The sequence below is a fragment of the Oryctolagus cuniculus genome, chromosome 18 (genome assembly GCF_051225735.1).
Source record: "Oryctolagus cuniculus isolate XC-2025 breed Fujian yellow rabbit chromosome 18, ASM5122573v1, whole genome shotgun sequence".
Taxonomy (NCBI): Eukaryota; Metazoa; Chordata; class Mammalia; order Lagomorpha; family Leporidae; genus Oryctolagus; species Oryctolagus cuniculus.
Window position 1 is genome coordinate 14976345 of NC_142884.1, and position 23029 is coordinate 14999373.

Consider the following 23029-nt stretch of genomic DNA (forward strand, 5'->3'; position numbering starts at 1 on the left):
GACGTGACGCACCCGGTGAGGGCGGGGCTTGAATTGGCCCCGCCCTTTCCCGGCCGGGTTTTCTCCCGTTTGCGCCGTGCGTGCGTCAGGGCCGCTGACGGGGCCGCTGCTGCACCCCCGTGACTAATTCCACCTCCCCACGCGCTCGTGTGCCCCGCTCGCTCCCTGCAGCCTCTGGTGACGAGTTCGGCTGCGCTGCCGTTCTTCACGCAGGGGCCGGCCGAGCTTTCAAAGCCGGGGCTCCCACAGGCGCGGGTTCCGTGGTTCAGCCGCTGCCTTCGCTCCATGGAGTCATCTGTGAGAAATCTCTCGTGTGGATCGCGTGTTCGTCTGTCCCAGGCCCTGGCACTCTCTCACTGTTTCTCTCACGAACGTTGAACGAGAAAGGGAGGCCCCGATGTGCAGAGAGGGGCTCTGAGGCTCAGAGCCTGTCTGGCCTTTGTGTGTGGCTGGTGTGACGTCATGTGCTTGGAGCGAGTGACGTCAGGCCTGTCAGGCTTGCATTGTCAGCCGCAGCCCTGTGGGGTTAGCTGTCAAAGTTGCTTTTGATACATTTTGCCTGGGAGCGCCTGAGTCAGACCCTCGCCTTTGGACGGGGACAGCAGGTGGTTTCTGTCTGAGCTGAGTCACCTGCCGGAGGGACACTGGGCACAGGCCCAGGGTTATAAAACGAGTCCGTGAGAAGCCCGGGGCCAGAGCCCACCTAGGACCTCATACGGGTTGGGAAGCTGGGGTCCAGGAAGGGCCGAGGGCCCGACGAGGGGGCTTGGACAGGGACCATGGGGCGCGTTCCCCTCGCCCAGTGCAGGGAGAGAAGCCCCGGCCGGTGGCTTCTGTTCCCGACTGCTCGAAGAGGGGTGAGTCAGGCTGTGGTAGGGGGCCCGACACACACACACGCAGATGGGCTGGGGGCTGGGTTTCTGGGATGCCAAGGTTCCTGACTCAGCGCCGGGAATCTTGGCGGACTGTGTTCTGGGAAATGTCAGGCCTGCGGAAAACAGAGGGCTGCCGCTCGCGCCCTCCCCAGGGTGGGTGGGGAGCAGACAGAGCAGGGTGCGTGAGGGCACGCGAGCGCCTGTGTGCGGGGGAGGCAGTTGATGTACACAGGGGGGCTGAGGGTGTGAGCAGGAGACAGCTGGCGAGCAGGCCAGTGGGGGGTTATGCGATTGGGTGCCAGCGTGTGTGCGTGTGGGGTGCAAGTGGAGCTGAGCCATGTGCGAGGGAAATGCTCTCTGGGAGAGAGGCTGAGCCTGCCAGGGGCAAATTGAGAAGAGGAGTGGGCGAGGTGTTAGCGCGGAGAAGGGTGGAGTTTGTAAGGACTACAGAAAAGACGGGATGGGGAAGAGAAGGTCCCGCCCCCGGCGCGCGGCCCCGCCCCCGGCGCCTCGGCCCCGCCCCCAGCGCACGTCCCGGAATGCTTCGCGGGTGCTTCGTGCCATTCAGCGAGCCGCTGCTCCACCATTGGACAGCTGGCCGGAGGGGCGGGCGTGCAGAGGCTCCCGGAAGCCCAGGAGGTCCCCGCGCTTGGCCGACCGGCAGCCAGAAGGCAGCGGGTGCTTAGCAACGGAGGGACGTGCCCGGGGACGGGGCAGGGGGACTCGGGAGGAATTGTGGGTACCTAGCGACAGGGCATGAGTGAGACAGCGCCTAGCAACGAGGGGGTCTCTGAGAAGTAGAGAGGTAGCCCTGGAGGATCCGAAGGTGGGTAGCAACCGGGGAGGGCCCTAGCAGCTAGCAGTGGCGGGAGTCCGGGGCCAAAGGAGAGGTAGCAGAGAATTTCCTAGCAGCGAGGGGGGGGGAACCAGGAGAAACCAGGGAGTCTGTTAGCAGGGCAGGAGGTCGGGGCGGGGGGTGCTGGCGGGGAAGAGAGGCACAGCGGGGCGGTGGGCGCTGCATGCTACCCCAGTAATCCCTTCTCTCCTCCCCCAGGTGATGTGGCTGGAGGTGGGGGGCCTACTGCGGGGGATTCGTGGACAGCTGGGCCGGACTGTAGGTCTGCCTTGTGGGGCCCCAGAGCCTGGGCCCCATTGGTGGGTAAGAAGCTGGGGAGGAGGTGGCAAAAACAGGGAGGGGTCCGAAAGGGCCAGCATCTTCCAGTCCTGCCAATGTCCACATCTCTTCCAGGGGCCGTGTTGGGGTTCCTGGGCCCAAAAGCTTCATCAAGATGGGCCTGGAAGGGGCCTGGGAGAGGAGGACATTCGCAAGGCGCGGGAGGCCCGGCCCAGGAGGACGCCACGGCCCCAGGTATCATTGCCCCACCACCACACACACCCAGCAACCCCCCATGCAGGCCGCTGGCCCCCTGGGCGTGGGGACGGGGTGACGGCAGCTTGGTTGCACCCCTGGGACTTGATGCCCACCTTCCTGCCCTCACACGTTCTGTTTCCCAGCTGAGTGATCGCTCTCGAGAACGCAAGGTGCCTGCTTCCCGCATCAGCCGCTTGGCCAACTTTGGGGGTAGGTGTGGCTTTGGGGGTATCTAGCTGTGGCCTGGATCAGGGGAGATGACGTTGAAAGAATGCAGCAGGGAGAGCGGGAAAGGGAAAGAGAGGAAAGCAGAGGCCACACTGGAACGGAGGTGGTGGTGGTGTTTAACGAGCTCCAGTGATGTGCGAGGCCCTGTCCACACGCGACGTGCACTGAATCAAATGCATGTGCCCATTCTGTAGATGAGCAAGTAGAGGCTAAGAGGGGTGAATGACTTCACGGCAGCACAACCCGCCTGACAATTCAGTGGGTTGCAACCTGTGTCTGGAAAGAAGAATAGAAGACACAGGTACACCTGTAGAGCAAAGCAGGTCTTGTTTCATGACTCCTGTAGGCGTGGGTCTGTCCCGGGCACAACGTCAATTCTGTGGTTCATGTCAGAAGGTGCCGATTCACAGTCGACAGAGGCGGCTGAGAAGTCTGCCCAGGTCCACAGGGTGGCTCTGCCGCGTCCTCACGTGACACAAGGCATGTTACTTCTCTGAGCCTCCGTGTTCTTTTTTTTTTTTTGACAGGCAGAGTGGACAGTGAGAGAGAGAGAGAGACAGAGAGAAAGGTCTTCCTTTGCTGTTGGTTCACCCTCCAATGGCCGCCGCGGCCGGCGCACTGCGGCCGGCACACCGCACTGATCCGATGGCAGGAGCCAGGTACTTCTCCTGGTCTCCCATGGGGTGCAGGGCCCAAGCACTTGGGCCATCCTCCACTGCACTCCCTGGCCACAGCAGAGAGCTGGCCTGGAAGAGGAGCAACCGGGACAGAATCCGGCGCCCCAACCGGGACTAGAACCAGGTGTGCCGGCACCGCAAGGCGGAGGATTAGCCTAGTGAGCTGCAGCGCTGGCCTTGTTCTTTTCCGTAGATGTTTTTCTGTAACACGTGCTTCACAAAGGGGTGAGGACAGACGAGTGAAAGGAACAGCACCTGGCAGGTGGGAAACGCCAGCTGCGGTCATTTTCAGAGCACGAGGGAAAGAGGCAAAGAGAACCAAGGGGCCGCAGAGGGAGGAAGCAGAGGCCGTCTGAGCCAGAGAGGTAGCACCGAAAGGAGGGACAGAGAGGAGGGGGGAGATGGGGAGACGGTCGCTGACTTAGAAGAGGAGGTGGGTCAGAGAAGCAGGGACACCGGCGACCAGGCCAGGGCGATCCTCTCGGGCCCTTCCTAACCTGTACACTGCAATACTTAAAATACATACATAAATAAATGGGGCAGGCAGGCCTTGGGCTTGGCGGTCAGTCTCCAGCTGGGACACCCGCGTCCCACGTCGGAGTGCCTGGTCGGAGTCTCGGCTGCACCCTCCACTCTCCACTCTGGCCTCCTGCTGGTGTGCACTTTGGGAAGCAGCAAGTGGGGCCCAAGTGCTTGAGTCCATGCTGCCTGCACGGGGGACCTGCGCTGGGTTTTTGGCTCCTGGCTTTGGACGTTTGCAGGCATCTGGGGAGTGAACCAGTAGATGGGAGAGCTCTGTCTCTCTCTCTCTCTCTCTGCTTTTCAAGTAAATAAAATATATTTTTAAAACACTTATATATTTACTTGAAAGGCAGAGCTATAGAGAGAGAGAGGGAGAGAGAGAATCTTCCATCTGCTGTTTCACTCCAAATGGCTGCAACAACCAGGACTGGGCAAGGCCAAAGCCAGGAGTCTGGAGCTCCATCTGGGTCTCCCATGTGGGTGCAGGAGCCCAAACACTTTGGCCATCTTCCACCACTTTCCTAGACACATTAGCAGGGAGCTGGACTGGAAGTGGAGCAGCTGGGACCTGGAGAGGCACCGTACGGGATGCTGGTGCCGCAGGCAGGGCAGTGACTTAACCTGCTGCACCACCACATCGATCCCTAGGCCTCTTGTTAGGCCAGTTTAATGAGAAGCTCGGGGGGGGGGGGGGGTAGTGCCTGGGCACCTTAATCACAGGTGTCCAGGACTGAGAAGTGTTAGGAGGGAGACAGAGACACCGAGAGAGGGAGAGAGGGAGAGAGAAAGCGGGAGGAGAGTTAGAGACAGCAGCAGGGAGCTGGCAGGTGAGCGTGCCTAGAGAGACGGGAGCAGAGGGTTGGGAGAGCGCCCGGGAAGCTGGGCTCAGCGCTCCTCTTCTGCTCTCCAGGGTTGGCTGTGAGCTTGGGGCTCGGAGCGCTGGCCGAGGTGGCCAAGAAATCCTTGCCAGGAGGACCTCCGCAGCCAGGTGAGTGAGCAGATCCGCCTGGGTTCAGACCCTGCCCTTGCCCTGCGAGTCCTCGCAGCCGTCTCCTCGCCGGGCAGGCGGATGATGTTATGATGACGTCATCATCGATGATGATGACGATGATACGAGGGTGCTTCAGAAAGTTCATGGAGAATGCATCTGAGCAAAACCTGCATGGATGTGTCTTTTTTTTTTTTTTTTTCGCACCAGAATAAGTGTCTCTTTCATTTTGTTTCGTTTATTTGAAAGGTAGAGTTACAGAGGGAGAGACGGAGAGAGCGATCTTCCATCTGCGGGTTCACTCCCCAGAGGGCTGTGACAATTAGGACTGGGCCAGGCCAAAGCCAGGAGCCTGGAACTCCATCCAGGTCTCCCACGTGGGTTGCAGAGGCCCAGGCACTTGGGTCATCTGCTGCTTTCCCAGGTGCATTAGCAGGAAGGTGGATTGGAAGTGGAGCAACTGGGACTTGAACCAGCGCCCCTATGGGGTATGGGTATCCCAGGCAGCATTTTAACTCTCTGCGACAGGATGCCTGCCTCTAAACTTATTTTTCAAATTTGATTTTTGCATGCCCTTCTTGAAGGATACCCACCTGTGAGAGTCATCGTGAAGCACTCAGAACAGGGCTAAGCCACTGTCAGGTCAATGAAAGCGTCCCCTGAGAACAGCTGGAGCCGCTGGGAATGCCCTGCGCGAGCTGAAAGCGAGGCCTGCTAGTCAGGGGGTGCGTGGTGTTGTCTCCGCGTCTTGAAACAAAAGCGGGGAGGATGCTCTGGGTTCCAGTGAGGATGACGAGGTGGGCATTCGCGTCCCACGTCGCAGCGCCCAGCTCTGCCTCCTACACCAGCTGCCTGCGGATGCAGACAGTGGGAGGCAGCTGTGGTGCTGGTGTTTGGGTTCCTGCCGCCCATGTGGGAGAGCCTGATGGCGTCCCCAGCCCCCAGCTTCAGCCTCGGTCTGGCCTGGGGCTGTGGCAGGTGTCTGGACAGTGAACCAGCACATGAGCGCACTCTGTCTGTCTCAGTCTCTCCCTCTCTCGATGTCTCTAAAATAAGGTGTTTTTTTTTTTTTTTTTTTAAATGAAGCATTAATTGACAGATACAGTATGTGAACCCTGAATGATGACAGTTTGGAGAATAAATTTAAAAAGTATTTGAGAGGGCCGACGTGGCCTAGCTGGTTAAGTGGCTGTTCGGGATACCTGCATCCCATGTTGGGATGCCTGGGTTTCAGTCCTGCCTCCGCTTTTTTTTTTTTTTTTTTTTTGACAGGCAGAGTGGACAGTGAGCAAGAGACAGAGAGAAAGGTCTTCCTTTTGCCGTTGGTTCACCCTCCAATGGCCACCGCGGCCGGCACATCGCGCTGATCCGATGGCAGGAGCCAGGTACTTCTCCTGGTCTCCCATGGGGTGCAGGAGGGCCCAAGCACCTGGGCCATCCTCCACTGCACTCCCTGGCCACAGCAGAGAGCTGGCCTGGAAGAGGGGCAACCGGGACAGAATCCAGCGCCCCGACCGGGACTAGAACCTGGTGTGCCGGTGCCGCTAGGCGGAGGATTAGCCTAGTGAGCCGTGGCGCCAGCCAGCCTCTGCTTCTGATCCAGGTCCTGCTCCTGTATGTCAGGGGGCAGCAGGACCTGGCTCAAGGACCTGGGTCCCTGCCACTCACGTGGGAGACCTGGCTTCAGCCTAGCTCAGCCCTGGCTGTTGTGGGCATTTGGGGAGTGAATCAATAGAGGATCAGTCTCTCTCTCTGCCTTTCAAATAAAATGAAAATAAATAAGCACCTTAACAAAGGCAATGCCTTACTGAGGAGTCAACGGTTTCCGTATAAAACCACGCATATTTGCACATAAGCCGACAGCTGGGTGTGTTTTCCCAGGTGGACACACCTGCGCACGGCAGGGCTCAGACTGTGCTCCCAGGGTCTCTGCCCGCCCTTCAGACTGACGGATGGATAAGTAAGAGGTGTTCTGTGCGTGCCGCAGTGGATTACTCCACTGGGAAGGAACAGAGCGCTGACCGGTGTGCAGCATGGGGGGCCCTGACAGCGTCTCGCTGGTGGGAGCGGCTGGTGCCCACGCCACACGCTGAGTGATGCCCTTCTGTGAGGTGTCCAGAGTCAGGCAGTCTGCAGAGAGAGTAGACTGGGGGTTGCTGGGGGCTTGGGGTGGGCATTGCCTGTGTGTGGGGTGGGCTTTGATTTTCAGGCGAGGAAATGTCCAATGCTCGCTCAGCTCTGTAAATGCACTAGAAACTCCTGAATGTGTGCTTTAGGTGGGTGAGTTATATGGCACATGAGCTATCTTTTTTTTTTTTTTTTAAAGATTTATTCATTTATGTGAAAGAGTTAGAGAGAAAGAAGGAGAGACAGAGAGAGAGAGATCTTTGATCCTCTGCTTCACTCCCCAAATGGACGCAATGGCTCGAGCTGGGCCAGTCAGGAGCCAGGAGCTCCTTCTGTTTCTGCATTTCGGGTGCAGGGCCCCAAGCACTGGGCCGTCTCCCACCGCCCTCCAGGCTGTTACAGGGAGCTGGATTGGAAGTGGCACAGCCAGGATTTGGATCCGCGCCCTTCTGCGATGCCAGCGCTGCAGGCAGCAGTTTTTCCCGCTACGCCACGGTGCCGGCCCCTGTGGATTATCTTTCAAGACAGCTGTTGAACAAAATGAGACTCCCAAAGGCCTGGCATCCTTAGGTTACATTTATTGACGATCAAAACTGAGAAATGTCCAAAACCACGGGACAGGCGCCTTCTGTCAGCCCTCAGGGCAACCGTGGCCTCCCGTGGCCTGGAGCCTCTGGAATATTCTACTCCAGTCCTGGGCCCGGGAGAGGGACCAGAACAGGTGCATCAATAACTCCCATCTCACCCACCGCTGACCTCTCTCAGGCCTCAGTGGCCTGCAACCACACCTTGAGGAGCTCCTCTCACGCCCCCTCCTGGCCACTCCCTTCACCAGGGGCGGCCACCGACTGTGGCTTCCAACACCAGGATTAGCCTCTCTGCTCTCTTTCCATAAATATGACCCAGCAGTGCAGCCGTTCATGCACCTGGCTCTTTAGGTTGTTTTAATTGATAAGTTCTATTTATTTTCATTTAAAAATTAGTTTAATTGTGCATATTTGTGGGGTGCAGTGGAATAATTTTTTTTTAAGTTTATTTATTTGAAAGGCAGAGTTACAGAGAGAGAAAGAGAGAGAGAAAGGTCTTCCATCCACTGATTCACTTCCCAAGTGGCCGCAACAACCAGAGCTGAGCCAATCCGGAGCCAGGAGCCTCTTCTGGGTCTCCCATGTGGGTGCAGGGGCCCAGGCACTTGGGCCATCTTCCACTGCTTTCCCAGGTGCATTAGCAGGGAGCTGGGTGGGAAGTGGAGCAGTTGGGACTCGCACCAGTGCTCATAGGGAGATGCTGGCGCTGCAGGCAGCAGCTTAACCTGCTGTGCCATAATGCCGGCTCCTGGTGGTTAGCATTTCTGTCTCCCTAAATTTTTTTTTTTTTTTTTAATTTTTGATTAGCACAGTGATTGTCACCTGGCATCTGTTGCTCAGCCTCGCGCTGTGAGAAGCATGCCTGCTGTGTGCGCCGCGGCAGACGGTTTCTGCAGCGCTGCAGGACTCACCCTGACCCTCTGCCACCACTTTCGTGTTCGTCCTGTCGGTGGCCGCAAGCGCTGTGGACGTCCTTGTCCTCCGTCCGTGGGCTCACTCGTGCGTTTCCCTTGCATTCGGCCCGGGAGGAGCAGTGCACTGAGCAGCGGGGTGTGTGTGCCAAGCTGCTTCCAGAGGGCCTGTGCTCAGGTTCTGCCCACGTTAGTTTTGTCTGGTTCATTCAGCTGTTCTGCTGGGTGTGCCATGCTGTAACAATGATTTTTTTATTTACTTATTTTTACTTTATTTGAAAAGCAGAGAGACAGAGAGGGAGAGGGAGAGAGTTATCTTTCACTTACTGGCTTGCTCCTCAAATAACCAGTAATAGCCAGGGCTGGGCCAGGCCAAAGCCAGGAGCCCAGAATTCCATCTAGGTCATTCACACGGGTGGCGGGGCCCACCCACTTGCACCATCACCAGCTGCCTTCCAGTGTGCGTCAGTAGCCAGGACTCCAACCAGGTACCCTGATTGGGGTGCAGATGTCCCGAGCAACAACTCAAGCCACTGTGCAGGAGTCTGGCCCGCAGCGATCCCTTCTGGCTGTGGGCCTAATGCTTCCTCTCTCCTCCCCAGAGAGCAGCTCCAGCCCTTTCCTGTCCGAGGCCAACGCCGAGCGCATCGTGCAGACCTTATGCACGGTTCGGGGAGCCGCCCTCAAGGTCGGCCAGATGCTCAGCATCCAGGGTACGGCATGACCCTCGCCCCCGACCCCTGACCTCACGTCCAGCTCACCCTCACCCCAGCAGGGGCCTGTCCTCCCCTCCCCCTCACTGTCGCCTTCGTCCCGCTGTCCCCCACAAGACAACAGCCTCATCAGCCCTCAGCTGCAGCGCATCTTTGAGCGGGTCCGCCAGAGCGCCGACTTCATGCCCCGATGGCAGATGCTGGTGAGCACCTCGGGGCGGGGGGAGGGAGGGCGGCGCCGTCCCCCACTCCCACGCCCGCGCTGTCGGGGGAGCAAGGCACTGCAGCTGGCAACCGTGCTCCATGGGGTCGGGCCCTGAGATTGCACACATGTGCCTTGACCTCTGTGTGCCTGTTGCCCTCTGTGGGAAATGGCGATGGTGATGGCCACGCCCACATCACAGGGTTACACATGGAGCAGCCTCTGCCCACCGTGAGTGACAGGGAAGCCTCATTGTGAGGTTGGCACAGTGTCTGGCATGGGGCGAGCTGTTCCTCTGACTGGGCAAGAGTGAGAGACCTGGAACCCAGCCGGCGCCTGCCTTCCCGGCTCTGCCCTGCTCACTTGCTCTGTGACCCAGAGCCACTTGGAACTTGGCCCAGTCCCTAGGATGCCCCCCTAAACTTGAGCTCCTCTGGGTCACCCTAACTTTGAGTTGATGATAGAGCTGAGGGGTGTGACACAGGATCGTTACCAAGCTCAGCCAATAAATGACAGCGGTCCCCACAGCAGCCCACCCCGTCCAGGGAGTGCCAGCTCTGGAGGGGGGAACCCCTCGGGGTAGTCACCTCGGACAAGGGGGCTCCGTCTGAGCCTCACTGTCCGCATCTGGAAAGAGAGACAGCAGCTAATCCCAGTGCCCAGCGCATGGTGAGTGCTGGCGTCACTCACAGGTCAAGCGCTCGGCACAGGGAGTGACCGTGGCCTGCTCTGTCCAGGGTGGTGATTGTCATGACCATTCTCCCCAGAGAGTTCTGGAAGAGGAGCTCGGCAGGGACTGGCAAGCCAGGGTGGCCTCCTTGGAGGAGGTGCCCTTCGCCGCGGCCTCCATCGGGCAGGTGCACCAGGGCGTGCTGAGGGACGGGACGGAGGTGGCTGTGAAGATCCAGGTGAGAGGGGAGGCCCCGCAGGCAGGGGCTGGCGCCCTGCTGGGCAGAGGAGTGACTCCCCCCCGCGCTCCCTTCACTCGCAGTACCCAGGCGTTGCCCAGAGCATCCAGAGTGACGTCCAGAACCTACTGGCCGTGCTTAAGATGAGCGTGGCCCTGCCGGAGGGTGAGCAGCCACACCGCCCCTGCCTGGCAGGGGCGCCCCAAGAGAGAAGGGGTGCACAGGAGGAGCGTGGGGCAGAGCGTGCCCGTGTGCACGTGCGGGCATCGGCACGGGTCAGCCAGAGGGAGGACAGCGAGGCAGGGAGCCCCGAGAGCATGAGCCCGTGAGGCAGAGCCCCAGAGGTGGGCCCGGACCACCCCGCAAACAGCAGCACACAGGTGTGCTGTGGGGGTTGGGGGGTGGAGGGCTCCAGGCCACGGGGCACCACGGGGCGGAGGCAGAGCCCGTGGGAAAGCCACCACGGCAGTGCAGCAGGCTGTGTTCCTGGGTGGGAAAGGGGGTCGGGAAGGGGGAGAGAGACCAGGAGGCCGAGCCCCGCGAGAGAAGCAGTAGGCAAAGGAGAAGAAGGTGTGTGTTTAGCCTCGCGGTTGAGATGCCCGTGTCCCACGTCCCAGCGTGGGGTGGGATTCCTGCTCCGACCCCTGACACCAGCTCCTGCTGGTGTAGGCGCTGGGAGGCAGCAGTCTGGCTCGGGTGGTTGGGTTTCTGCTACTCCCGTGGGCGACCTGGACTGGGCGCCTGGGCCCTGGCTTCAGCCTGGGCCATTGTCAGCGTTTGGGCAGCGGAGGGTGCCTCTCTCTTTTATGTCTGTCTCTCAAATAAATAAATAATAAAATCTTGAAAAAGAGAGACAGCAGCCATGTGAGTGAGGAGGAGCTGCCTGGGGACCTCAGAAGAGGGACAGAGAGATGACTGTGGGGAGGCCTCGGTGAGTGGCACCCTGAGGCTGGGGGGAGGCGTGGCCGGGCCCCCCTGGCTGACGAAGCTGTCCCCCCAGGCCTGTTCCCCGAGCAGAGCCTGCAGGCGCTGCAGCAGGAGCTGGCTTGGGAGTGTGACTACCGCCGCGAGGCAGCCTGTGCCCAGAACTTCAGGTAAGCTGAGCGGGAAACAGGTGCCCCCCGGCCTCTGGCGGCTGGAGCCCCGGCGCAGGGCCGCAAACCTTCCCCCCGTCCACACTCCACTGGCGATTGCCCTCCCGCCTTATGTCCTTGTGCGCTCGGGCCGGGCTGGCCACTCCTGGGTCACTGGGACGATGCCCACTGTGGTCAGTCGCTGTGAGACTCCGTTGCACCTGCTGCACTGACAGAGTCAGCAGCCTGACAGCATCAAGGTTCGGAGAGGACGGGGCTCCAGAACATTCCTTTTACCCTGGGGGCTAGGGAGATTGGGCCAAGCGTTTGGAGAACAGTTAATCGTCTCCGAGTAAGCCTTATATCACATCCCCACAACCCAACCATTGCCCTTCGCGCTAACCACACAGTGGGACACCATGAGGCTCTTCTGGCATGCTCAGAGCAGCATTGTTTGTAGAGCCCTGAACTGGAAACCAGCCAGATCTTACCACGCCTTTTCAGCAGGGTGGATAAATAATGACAGTGTGTCCATCTGGGGAATACCACACAGCAGTGAAAAGGAATGAACCACAGCTGCGTGGAATGGTGTGGCCGAATCCCGGAAGCGTCACGAGGCGCCACGGTCAATGCTCCATACTGAGCAGTGTGGCTCACACGCCCACCAGGGGTCTGCAGTATGCCCAGCGCTGGGGCAGCGGTTCAGGTTTGCACCCTGGACTCAGACTGAAGCTGAGCGGCCCGGGTCTGTGGTGGCCTTAGCCGTCAGAGGCCGGCAGGAAATGGTGCTGACTGAACGCTTAGCACAGGGCCTGGCTCACAGGACTGGTGCAGACATCACATTTTAGGAACAAGGACAGAAATACCAGCTCTGGAGCTCGGAGGAGGCGGGTGTCGAGCGGGGTGAGAGGCCTGAATGTTCCCGGGACTCTATTCGGCTCAATGTGCCACACCACCGCGCCTACTCAAATTTCTCGCCTCCCAAATCTCACCTTGACATGCGTCTGTCAGTCTTGGTCTGTTTGCAAGTGGTCTCTTGGCAGGGGACAGGCCCTGGGGACAGCTCTGTCCCTGGCATCTCTGAGCGCAGGGACAATGTTGAGAGTACGGTAGTGCCACCTCATGCTCGGGGGCCGTGTCCCAGTGTCCCAGGGCACCGAGCCCTCTCTCCTGTTCTTGCCTACCTCCCGATGACCAGGTTTGCTTTATAAATTAGGCGCAGCGCTTTCTGCTACGGCACGTTGCCATCAGTTGGAACATGTTTCCTGTTCACAAACGTGGTGCCTTTTCCATCTTCACTAAGCACTTCTCACTCACTGTACGCTTTGCAGCTGGAGGTGTGACGGCGGAACCAGCAGGTTTCTTTTTCCTATTCACAGTTCGTGCATGGAAGAGTCATTCTTACTCTAGATCTTAGCAACCTCAGCTTATGATTTGCTTCTTTCCGTACTGAGTACTTTAACCTTTTCACTTCAAGGAAGCACTTTACAGCCTTTAAAAAAAAAAAAAAGATTTATTTATTTGTTTGAATGATAGAATGACAGAGGGAGGAAAGGAGAGGGAGAAGAAGAGCATCCATTCCCTGGTTCACTTCCCAAGTGGTTGCAATGGCTGGGGCTGGGCCAGGCCAAAGCCACGTGGGTGGCAGGAGCCCAGGCACTTGGATCATCTTCCCCTACTTTCTCAGGTGCATTATCAGGGAGCTGGACTGGAAATGGAGTGGTCGGGGCTCACACTGGTGCTTGTTTGGCATGCTGGTGTTGCAGGCAGAGGCCTAGCCCACTGCACCACAATCTGGCTCCACTTGGCGGCTTTTCTTTGCCATGTCTGAATTGTCAGCATCACTGCTGTTAGGGTGTGGGGCCGTTATTCTTATTTTAAGATTCACTTATTTGTTTGAGCCGGCGCCACAGCTCACTAGGCTAATCCTCCGCCTTGCGGCGCCGGCACACCGGGTTCTAGTCCTGGTTGGGGCGCAGGATTCTGTCCCAGTTGCCCCTCTTCCAGGCCAGCTCTCTGCTGTGGCCAGGGAGTACGGTGGAGGATGGCCCAAGTGCTTGGGCCCTGCACCCGTATGGGAGACCAGGAGAAGTACCTGGCTCCTACCTTCGGATCAGCGCGGTGCGCCGGCCGCGGCAGCCATTGGAGGGTGAACCAACGGCAAAAGGAAGACCTTTCTCTCTGTCTCTCTCTCACTGTCCACTCTGCCTGTCAAAAAAAAAAAAAAAAGATTCATTTATTTGTTTGAAAGGCAAAGTTACAGAGAGGCAGAGGCAGAGAGAGACTGAGAGAGGTCTTCCATCCGCTGGTTCACCCCCCCCAAATGGCTGGAGCTGGGCCAATCTGAAACTGGGTCAATCTGAAACCGGGTCTCCCACATGGGTGTTGGGCCATCTTCTACTGCTTTCCCAGGCCATAGCAGAGAGCTGGATCAGAAGTGGAGCAGCTGGGACTTGAACCGGCACCCATATGGGATGCCGGCTCTGCAGGTGGCGGTTTTACCCCCCGTCCCCCGTGCCACAGCGCCAGCCCCTGGAGCCATTATTAAAAGGGTTTCTTGAGCACTACAGTGTTGCAGTAGTCGTTGTGATGGCTGAGACAGTACTAGGTATTTAACAGGCACATAGTGTAGACAACACGGATACGCTACACGGAGGGCAACTCAGGTCTCGCAGGACAGAGCCGGACTGTGTGAGCTTTCATTCCACTACTCAGAATGGCATGCAATTTAAAGCTTACAAATGCTTTCTTTTTAAAAAAAAAAAAAAAAAAAAAAGATTTATTTATTTATTTGAAAATCAGAGTTACACAGAGAGGAGAGGCAGGGAGAGAGAGAGAGACAGGGAGAGAGAGAGAGAGAGAGGTCTTCTATCCGATGGTTCACCCCCCCAGATGGCCACAACAGCTGGAGTTGCACTGATCCGAAGCCAGGAGCTTCCTCCCAGTCTCCCACGTGGGTGCAGGGGCCCAAAGACTTGGGCCATCCTCCACTGCTATCCTGGGCCACAGCAGAGAGCTGGACAGGAAGTGGAGCAGCCAGGTCTTGAACCGGCACCCATATGGGATGCCGTTGCCTCAGGCCAGGGTGTTAACCCGCTGCCCCACAGTGCCGGCCCCAAAACTTACAAATTCTTTATGGAATTTTCCATTTAATATTTTTGGAACATGGTTGACTCCAGGTAACTGAACCCAAGGAACATGAAACTGGAGATACAGGCCTACTGTGGGGACTCCAAGGATGACCAACGAGTATCACTGTTAACATAGATTTTTTTTATCATTGACGATGTGGAGAATTAATTCATTAACTGATTTTTTTTAAAGCCACGTACAGGGGCTGGCACTGTGGCATAGAAGGTAAAGCCTCTACCTACAGTGCCAGCATCCCATATGGGCACCAGCTTGAGTCCTGGCTGCTTCTCTTCTGATCCAGCTCCTTGCTAATGTGCCTGAGAAAGCAGCAGAAGATGGCACAAGTGCGTGGGCCCCTACACCCCTGTGGGAGACCCAGAAGAAGCTCCTCGCCCCTGGCTTTGGCCTGGCACAGCCCTAGCCGTTGTGGCCATTTGGGTCCTTCCTTCCCTTCCCCCACCCCCCCCTCTCTGTATCCCTGCCTTTCAAATAAATAAATAATTTTTTTTTTTTAAAGGGGCTGGCGTTGTGGTGTAGATTAAGCTTCCACCTGCAGTGCCAGCGTCCCATATGCGCACTGGTTCGTGTCCTGGCTGCTCCATTTCCATTCCAGCTCCCTGCTAGTGCACTGGGAAAGCAGCAGCAGATGACGCGAGTACTTGGGCCCCTGTACCAATGTGGGAGACCCGAATGAAGCTCCTGGCTTTGGCCTGGCACAGCCCTGGCAATTGTAGCCATTTGTGGAGTGAACCAGTGGATGGAAGAGCTCTCTTGCTCTCTGTAACTCTGCCTTTCAAATAAATGAATACATTTTTTAAAGTAATGGACAAGCTAAATATAGGGCAGGCATTTGGCACAGTGGTTAAGCCACTGTGTGGGACCCCTGTATCCCTTGTCAGTGCCTGGGTTCGCTTCCTGGCTTTGCTTTCAATTCCACCTCCCTGCTAATGGGCACCCTGGGGCCAGCGGGTGATGGCTCAAGTACCTGGGTCCTGCTACCCACGTGGGAGGCCCGGATTGAATTCTGGGCTCCTGGCTTCATCCGGGCCCAACTCTGACTGTTGGCAGGCGTGTAGGGATGACCAAGCAGATGGAAGATCTCCCTCTGTTTTTGAATAAAAACAAATTTTTTTAAAAAGTAAGGCGCAAGCTAAATACATGGAGCTCATCCTGGAGCAACAAGGGTCCCAGGGGGGTTTCAGGTCGGGAGGAAGTCTCCGAGTCCACAGCGCCAGGTGGAGGGATGGGCACGGGGATACCCATCAACGTCGGTCCAGCCACCCAGGCCACGTGGAGGCGGAGAGGGGCAGGAGCGCAGGGAGGTGGACTTCCTGGAGGGCTTCTCCGAGGAGGAGGAAGCGGCTTGGAGCCAGACCCAGGGGCCTGAAGCACAGAGTCCTAGTTCCTCTTCTCCCTCCTGCCCCAGGCAGCTGTTGGCAGGTGACCCCTTCTTCCGTGTGCCGGCCGTGGTTGAGGAGCTGTGCACGGCGCGGGTGCTGGGCATGGAGCTGGCCAGCGGGGTGCCGTTGGACCAGTGCCAAGGCCTGAGCCAGGATACCCGGAACCAGGTGCCTTGGCGGGAACGCAGGGCCGGCGGGGCGGGCCAGGTGGGGCCCTCGGGGCAGAGTGCCCAGGGCATCTCTGACTCCTTCTCCCTCGCCAGATTTGCTTCCAGCTCCTGAGGCTGTGTCTGCGGGAGCTGTTCGAGTTCCGATTCATGCAGACAGACCCCAACTGGGCCAACTTCCTGTATGACGCCGCCAGCCACCAGGTTGGTTCCTTGCGATGTGAGTCACAGGCATGACCTGCTGCACCGAATGTCCCTGATATTTCAGCAGCGACTCCAGAGTTGCTGGTTACCCAGTGGGGCCCTCCGTGCAGTGACTCGGGGACCCAGGCACCCTCCTGTGGCGACTGTGCCGTCCCCTCGGGCCTCGCAGAGCTCTGCTTCCAGTGCAAGGGGAAAGAGGCTGCTTTGATCAGAGGGGGCGCGTCACTTCCTCCACTGCTCCCTCCGAGAGAACTTGTCACGGCCTGTCTGGGTGCAAGGTAGCCTGGGAAATGGCGCTCCCTGGCCAGGCCGTGTGACAGGATGGAGAGAGAGCACACTTCGGGGAGGCGGTTAGCCATCAGTGCACGCTGGCCATCTGTTCAGAGGACCCCGCCGCCTGCCTCTGACAGCTCTGATTCTTGCTTTCTCAGCCCCAGGTCCCAAGGGGGACCTGTCACCAGACAACAGTGGCCTGGGGCAGTCAGCACGGGGGTGAGGAGGCACAGGCAGAGGGCTGGGTCTGGGGAGGAGGAAGCCCAGGGACTGGGGCTCCAGGAAATGGGCCTGACCCAGCCTGGGGTGGGTGGGCATCAAGGAAGGCTTCTTGAAGGAAGAGGAGGAGAGGGCCAGCGGGGCGGCAGGGCCAAGCCCGGGTGGGGGCACAGGTGTGCCAGTCCTGGAGGGGAGTTGGGACCCACACACTTCCCCTGTGTGGACACATCTCTACCCTTCTCTGGCTCTGCAAAGTGGTCTGTCACCACAGGGGTCTTTTTCTAACACAACGCGGGCCAGGGCAGCCCTTCCCCCGCCCCTGGCATCCTCAGGATCAGGCGGGAGCCCTGACCCCCCGAGGCCGCCAGCCTCCAGTGCCCCCACTGCCCCAGCAATGGGTACATAGGCCCTCCAGGCAGGTGCCCAGAGTAGGGTTTTTACAAGGTCCCAGCTGCATTTGTTTTGTAATGGAAAACAAGAGGACGTATCAGTGTGTCACAGATGGTCCCACACTAGCTGGGGACGCTCTGGTTAAGTGTTTATATTGGCCGGTGCCGCGGCTCACTAGGCTAATCCTCCGCCTTGCGGTGCTGGCACACCGGGTTCTAGTCCCGGTCGGGGCACTGGATTCTGTCCCGGTTGCCCCTCTTCCAGGCCAGCTCTCTGCTGTGGCCAGGGAGTGCAGTGGAGGATGGCCCAAGTGCTTGGGCCCTGCACCCCATGGGAGACCAGGAGAAGCACCTGGCTCCTGCCTTCGGATCAGCACGGTGCGCCGGACGCAGCGCACCAGCCATGGTGGCCATTGGAGGGTGAACCAATGGCAAAGGAAGACCTTTCTCTCTGTCTCTCTCTCTCACTATCCACTCTGCCTGTCAAAAAAAAAAAAGTGTTTATATTTATCTGTGCCTGTGCACAGCTCCCGGTCCAACTGGACTTTTCAGTTTGGTTGTGGCCAGTTCTTTGAACTGCATTTCCCTGGAGAAACTTACACAAGCGTTCCCTGAGCACAAAAGCCAGAACTGGTGCCTGTCAGCCAGATGAACGCCTCGTGCTGTGTCCTCTCCTGATGGCCCCTACAGCCAGAGCGAGTGGCACACACGCTGCAGAGTAGCTGTCGGGCAGACCGGCAGAGGAAGGTCGTGGGTTTTTTTTTTTAATGATTTATTTTTATTTGTTTGAAAGGCAGTGTTACGGAGAGAAAGGGAGGTGGAGACAGATCTTCCATCTGCTAGTTCACTCCCTAAATGGCCACAGCAGCCAGGGCTGGGCCAGGCTGAAGCCAGGAGCCTGGAGCTCCATCGGGTCTCCCACATGGATGACAGGGACCCAAGTACTTGGCCATCCTCTGCTGCTTTCCCAGGCGCATTAGCAAGAATCTGGATCTACAGCCGGGACTCAAACTGCTCGTGGGATGTCTGTCCAGGTGGCAGCTTAACCCACTGCAGCACAACGTGGGCCCTCATTAGCTGTATTGTTTATGGGCGTGGGAATGCGTTCATGGGCATTTCAGGAAAGAACAGTCTTGGCAAGTGATGGCTGCAGTGGAAAGGCTCCCGGTCCCCAGGGCAGGGACGTGAGATCTGGTGGGGTACACAGGAGGTGCCCCCTGAATTTAATAGTTTATATTTTAAGGCTGGCGCCGCGGCTCACTTGGCTAATCCTCTGCCTGCAGCATTGGCACTCCAGGTTCTAGTCCCGATTGGGGTACCTGTTCTGTCTCGGTTGCTCCTCTTCCAGTCCAGCTCTCTGCTGTGGCCCGGGAGTGCAGTGGAGGATGGCCCAAGTGCTTGGGCCCTGCACCTGTATGGGAGACCAGGAGGAAGCACCTGGCTCCTGGCTTTGGATCGGCACAGCGCGCTGGCCGTAGTGGCCATTTGGGGGGTGAACCAACGGAAGAAAGACCTTTCATTCTGTCTCTCTCACTGTCTAACTCTGCCTATTAAAAAAAAATAGTTTATATTTTAAGCTGAGAGGTGGGATTGGTAGGTGTTCATTTTACTTTTCCGTACATTTTATTCTCCGGATTTTTTTTTCTGTGTCTAAATTGTATTATAAAACCAAATGGGGGGCAGCGCTGTGGCACAGCGGGTTAAAGCGTTGGCCTGCAGCGCTGGCATCCCATATGGGCGCCAGTTCAAGTCCCAGCTGCTCCACTTCCCATCCAGCTCTCTGCTGTGGCCTGGGATAGCAGTGGGGGATGGCCCAAGTGCTTGGGCTCCTGCACCCACGTGGGAGACCAGGAGGAAGCTCCAGGCTCCTGGCTTTAAATCAGCTCAGCTTTAGCCATTGTGATCATTTGGGGAGTGAACCAGTGGATGGAAGACCTCTCTCTCTCTCTCTCTCTCTCTCTCTCTCTCTCTCTCTGGCTCTACCTATCTCTGTAACTCTATCTTTCAAATAAATAAAAATAAATCTTAAAAAAAATTATAAAAAAGCCAAATGGGGTAGAAATCTAGTATTAAGACGCCCATAGCCCATGTCAGAGTGCCTGGGTTCGAGTCTCAGCTTTGGCTCCTGATGCCAACATCCTTCTAATACAGGTAATGGCTCAGACACTGGGTCCCTGCCACCCACCTCGGAGACCTGGGCTGGGTTCCAGCTCCTGGCTTCAGCCCTGGCCGCTGGAACCAGCAGATGGGAGCGCGTGCGCTTGTGCGCTCGCGCGCTCTCTCTCTCATAAATATAAAACAAAAGCAAATAAGATACAAAGACTGAAAGCTGGAGCCGTTCAGCTATCTCCCGGGGTAGAGAGGGACCTGGGGAGGCAGCCGGGCTGGGACCCTGGGGAGGGGCGCGGGGGGCCACGGCGGGTGTTGAGAGGCTCCCAGCCGTCCTGTCACCGCTCCTCGTCCCCAGGTGACCCTGCTGGACTTCGGTGCGAGCCGGGGATTTGGGACCGAGTTCACAGACCATTACATCGAGGTGAGTGCCCTGAGCCTGGGGCCAAGCCAGGTGGTGAGGCAGAGGGGTAAGACACAGCATCTGGACTTAGGAAGCCGTAAATCACAGTAACGTGGACAGCAGCTGGCAAATCCCAAGCACCGCTGGGCCAGGCATCGTAAGGGGCTCAGTCACTGACTTAAACCATTTGGCACGGCTATGGGGATGGGCCCTTTTTATAGTCCCGTTTCACAAAGTGAGACTTGGAGAGGATAAACCACACTTGCCCAAGGCCACAGCAGACCCAGGAGTCACACTCGGGTCATCCGGGTCCACAGCCCGTGCCCCACCTCTGCCTTAGTCCCTCCTAAGAGCCACCACTTAGCAATCGATCCAGCCATTCTCCAGTGCCTCCTCTGTGCCCAGCCCTCTTCTGGGTGACACTGGGATGAACCAGGTCCCTTCTTCTCAGGGCTCATAGGACCCAGGGATCAGGGCTTGGCTGTAGGGGAAGCAGAGGAGGCCGTGGGAGCCCAGGGAAGCCTTCCTGTAGGAGGAGCCATATTGAGACCTGAAGAAGGAGCAGTCAGGCGGGGTATTCCAGAGAGAGGATACCCGGCGAGTCCCCTGGAGCAGGGCCTCTCAGACGTTACTGTGCACCTGAACTCCTGGCTGTCCTGGCTACAATGCCGACGCGCCCCCAGCAGGCTCCGGGGTAACTGCCCTGGAGGAACGAGGAAATGCGTGCCCTGGCTCGAGGGCAGGTGCGGGCAGAGGCGCCCCAGCCTGGGTGCTGGGACATGGCGGTCACGGTCACGCCGTGCAGCCTGTGCCCCATCTGGGGATTTGAGCAACGGAGGGACTTGCGCAGAATTAGAAAGCCACCTCTGACAGCAGGGGTCTCTGAGATGGAGCGGGGGAGGGGGGACAGGGCCCAGTGGGCAGTGCCCCTGTGGGACCACCCAGAGATGGGCTAGGGAGCAGTTGCTGACAAAGCCCTCCGCAGACCCAAGGCCCGGGGCCCTCTCCACTGGTCCTTGTGCTACCTGGCCAAGGCCTCTGGGTGGCTGGGATACCCCACTTCCCACCCCCCAGGTCTGCTTAGCAAGACCCTCCCCGCCTTTTCCAGTTTAAAAAAGCCGTGTGACACTGCCCCTGAGGACCTCAGGCCTGACAGATGGCCAGACAGGCCTAGGCAGGGGGAGCCGAGACGGAACAGAGCTGCCAGATTGATCCTGTCCCAGCGCTGTGCCTAAGGGCTGGGCCCGAGCTCACGCCCCCTTCTCTGAGCCCGGTCCCTCCCCTGCAAAGCAGGCACCCTCAACCTACCCCGTAATGAGCACAGCAGCTCCCGGTGCTCACCACGCTCCTACGTGCGGGTGCAGGGCTGTGCACTCCACAGTGTCCCCACCTCAGGAGAACGCAGAGGCCCCAGACACACCGCGGCCCACCCAGGGCCTCAGGCAGCAGAGTGGGGATCTGGGGGATGGGGCCCTAACAGGCCGGCTCCAGCACCTGTCTGTGCCCGTGACTCCAGCCTTCCCAGCGTGGGCTGCAGGCCAGAGGGATGCTTAGCCTCGCACACTGATTTGCTAAGCCAGGGTTCACCCAGGGCAGCCTGAGTGCCAGACCCTGTGCCAAACAGAACTAAACCCAGCTGGGAAGCCAGCACTCACGGGGCTCAAAGTCCAGTGCAGGAGACCTAGAGCTGGGCGGAGCTGCATCCTTGTCCATCTGAGTCTTGAGCAGCCTCGACACGTCTGGCCCTCTGAGGTAGCATCCAGGCAGCTAGCTATTCCCAGGAGGTGTGCACAGCCCCTGGCCACCTCCAGCCCCAGGCTCTGCATCAGCCTTGAGGGAGACACAGGTGGGGCAGAGCGGGGAGGAGGCTTCGAGGTGAGTGGGAGGGCCCAGGCAGATGAGACTGGAGGTGGGTGGGGTTGGGCCAGCACCCTGCTGAGCCTGCAGGGCCCCTTGTCCCTCTGCCCCAACCCCATCTCCCAGGTGGTGAGGGCTGCAGCTGATGGAGACAGAGACCGGGTCCTGCAGAAGTCGCGGGATCTCCGATTCCTCACAGGCTTTGAAACCAAGGTCGGCGCGGGGGCTGGGGTGTGTGTCTCGGGGGTGGTATGGGGGTGGAGAGATGCTGGTTTCCACCGAGACTGGAGGAGTGGGTGCAGCTGCCTCCTGGGGGCCCCAGAGAAACTCTGGGAGGCTCTGGGAAGGAGGGGGGTGCAAGCTGACTATTGGGGATCCCTGGGGAAATGGGTACCACTCACCGCTATAGAGGACGGGGGCCTGCTGCTTGCCTGTAGGGGGAAGTGAGGGGCTGTTTATGTGGGGCCCTGGCAGCAGGCAACCCAGGCTTAGACCTGGGGGTTCAGCGGAGGACTCCGTGTCCACCTGGGGGCATCTGCTGTTCCCACCCTAGGCCTTCTCAGATGCCCACGTGGAGGCAGTGATGATCCTGGGGGAGCCGTTCGCCGCCCAGGGCCCTTACGACTTTGGGGCGGGGGCCACTGCCCACCGCATACAGGGCCTCATCCCTGTGCTGCTGCGGCACCGGCTGCGCCCGCCGCCTGAAGAGACCTACGCCCTGCACCGCAAGCTGGCCGGGGCCTTCCTGGCCTGCGCCCGCCTCCGCGCCCACATCGCCTGCCGGGACCTCTTCCAGGACACCTACCACCACTACTGGGCCCGCCGCCAGGCACAGCCGCTGCCGCCAGCCTCCTGACCAGGAGGGACCTCCCTCAGGCACCAGCCCCCCCCCCGCCCCCTCCCTGGCAGCCCACCCGCTGCTGCTTGGTGCCTCCCAAGCCTTCCCACTCTGCTGGGGGCCTGGGGAGGCCCCCGGCTCCCAGTCTGGCCGTGTTCCTCTCCATGGGCCAGCAGCTAAGGAGGTCCCACCTCAGAGCTCCTGCGCACTCCACTGGGCGTCCAGGGACAGCTGAGCCAGGATGGACCACCTGCAGGAGCCCCCCTGGCGTGCGTCACGGAGATCCAGACTCCTCCAGAGGGGCAGCCCCTCACCTCTGCTCGGGCGCCCACGGTCCCTTGGCGATGGAGAGATGATGGTTGGCGGAGGCAGCCCTCACCTGTGCCTCCCGCCCTCCTCCTCCTCCACCAGCTGCCGTCTCCCCGGTTCCAGCCTCCGTAGTGGAGGAGTGTGTACCGCGGGGGCACTGAACCTCCCATCTGAATAAAAGCAGCCTGCCCCTTCCCCAGCTTTTTTCTCCGCGTGGAGGGGGAGGCGCGCACGAGGCCTGCAGGTGCAGATGGCGAGCCCCCCACCCCCCAGCCCCCTCATCTGAAAGCCCCAGCCTTGCCTGGGCCATCTGTTGCCGGGAACCTCCCCCCCCCCCCCCCCCCCGTGCTGACCACCTGCTCGGAAGGGCTGTGGCCGCTGAGCAGGACTCCCCACACACACCGCCCTCGGCCTCCGGGCTTCAGGCTCCCTCCCCTCATCCCAGCAACCCTGCCTTGGCCAGTGGGCCCTACCGCCCCTGCCAGCTGCTCGGCCAGACCCTCAGGACCGGGACAGGGTGGAGGGCGGGCGCGCAGTGCAGCCAGA

The 23029-nt window shown here is 59.1% G+C and overlaps 1 protein-coding gene and 1 long non-coding RNA gene across 7 annotated transcripts; one reads left to right on the forward strand and one right to left on the reverse strand.

Moving 5' to 3' along the window:
• Positions 1-41: 41 nt before the first annotated feature.
• COQ8B (coenzyme Q8B) lies at positions 42-22678 on the forward strand. 6 transcript variants are annotated; one of them, XM_070062186.2, is made up of 15 exons: positions 42-297; positions 1930-2034; positions 2125-2244; positions 2391-2457; positions 4585-4662; positions 8890-9000; positions 9118-9203; positions 9970-10110; positions 10194-10275; positions 11111-11204; positions 15742-15883; positions 15979-16086; positions 19435-19500; positions 21463-21549; positions 21890-22678. In XM_070062186.2, the coding sequence occupies exons 1-15, from the start codon at positions 286-288 to the stop codon at positions 22190-22192; spliced, it is 1602 nt and encodes a 533-aa protein (XP_069918287.1). In that variant the 5' UTR covers positions 42-285; the 3' UTR covers positions 22193-22678. The 6 variants fall into 6 exon arrangements, 4 of the variants coding, with proteins under 4 accessions (XP_069918287.1, XP_008247938.2, XP_069918289.1 ...); XM_008249716.5 differs by having other exon boundaries at positions 56-857; XM_070062188.2 differs by lacking the exon at positions 42-297 and adding an exon at positions 1457-1553.
• LOC127488220 (uncharacterized) lies at positions 11612-15742 on the reverse strand. Its single transcript, XR_007915778.3, has 2 exons — positions 15301-15742; positions 11612-12675 (listed from the first exon to the last, which is right to left on the reverse strand). It is a non-coding gene; the product is annotated as an uncharacterized LOC127488220 (long non-coding RNA).
• Positions 22679-23029: the final 351 nt, after the last annotated feature.

Bases quoted from the DNA above. Each gene is read 5' to 3' on its own strand.
- COQ8B (XM_008249716.5), top strand. From the start codon at position 780: ATGGGGCGCGTTCCCCTCGCCCAGTGCAGGGAGAGAAGCCCCGGCCGG. The intron at 2,458-4,584 runs GTAGGTGTGGCT...TCTGCTCTCCAG, and splicing joins CCGCTTGGCCAACTTTGGGG to GGTTGGCTGTGAGCTTGGGG. The intron at 9,001-9,117 runs GTACGGCATGAC...GTCCCCCACAAG, and splicing joins CCAGATGCTCAGCATCCAGG to ACAACAGCCTCATCAGCCCT.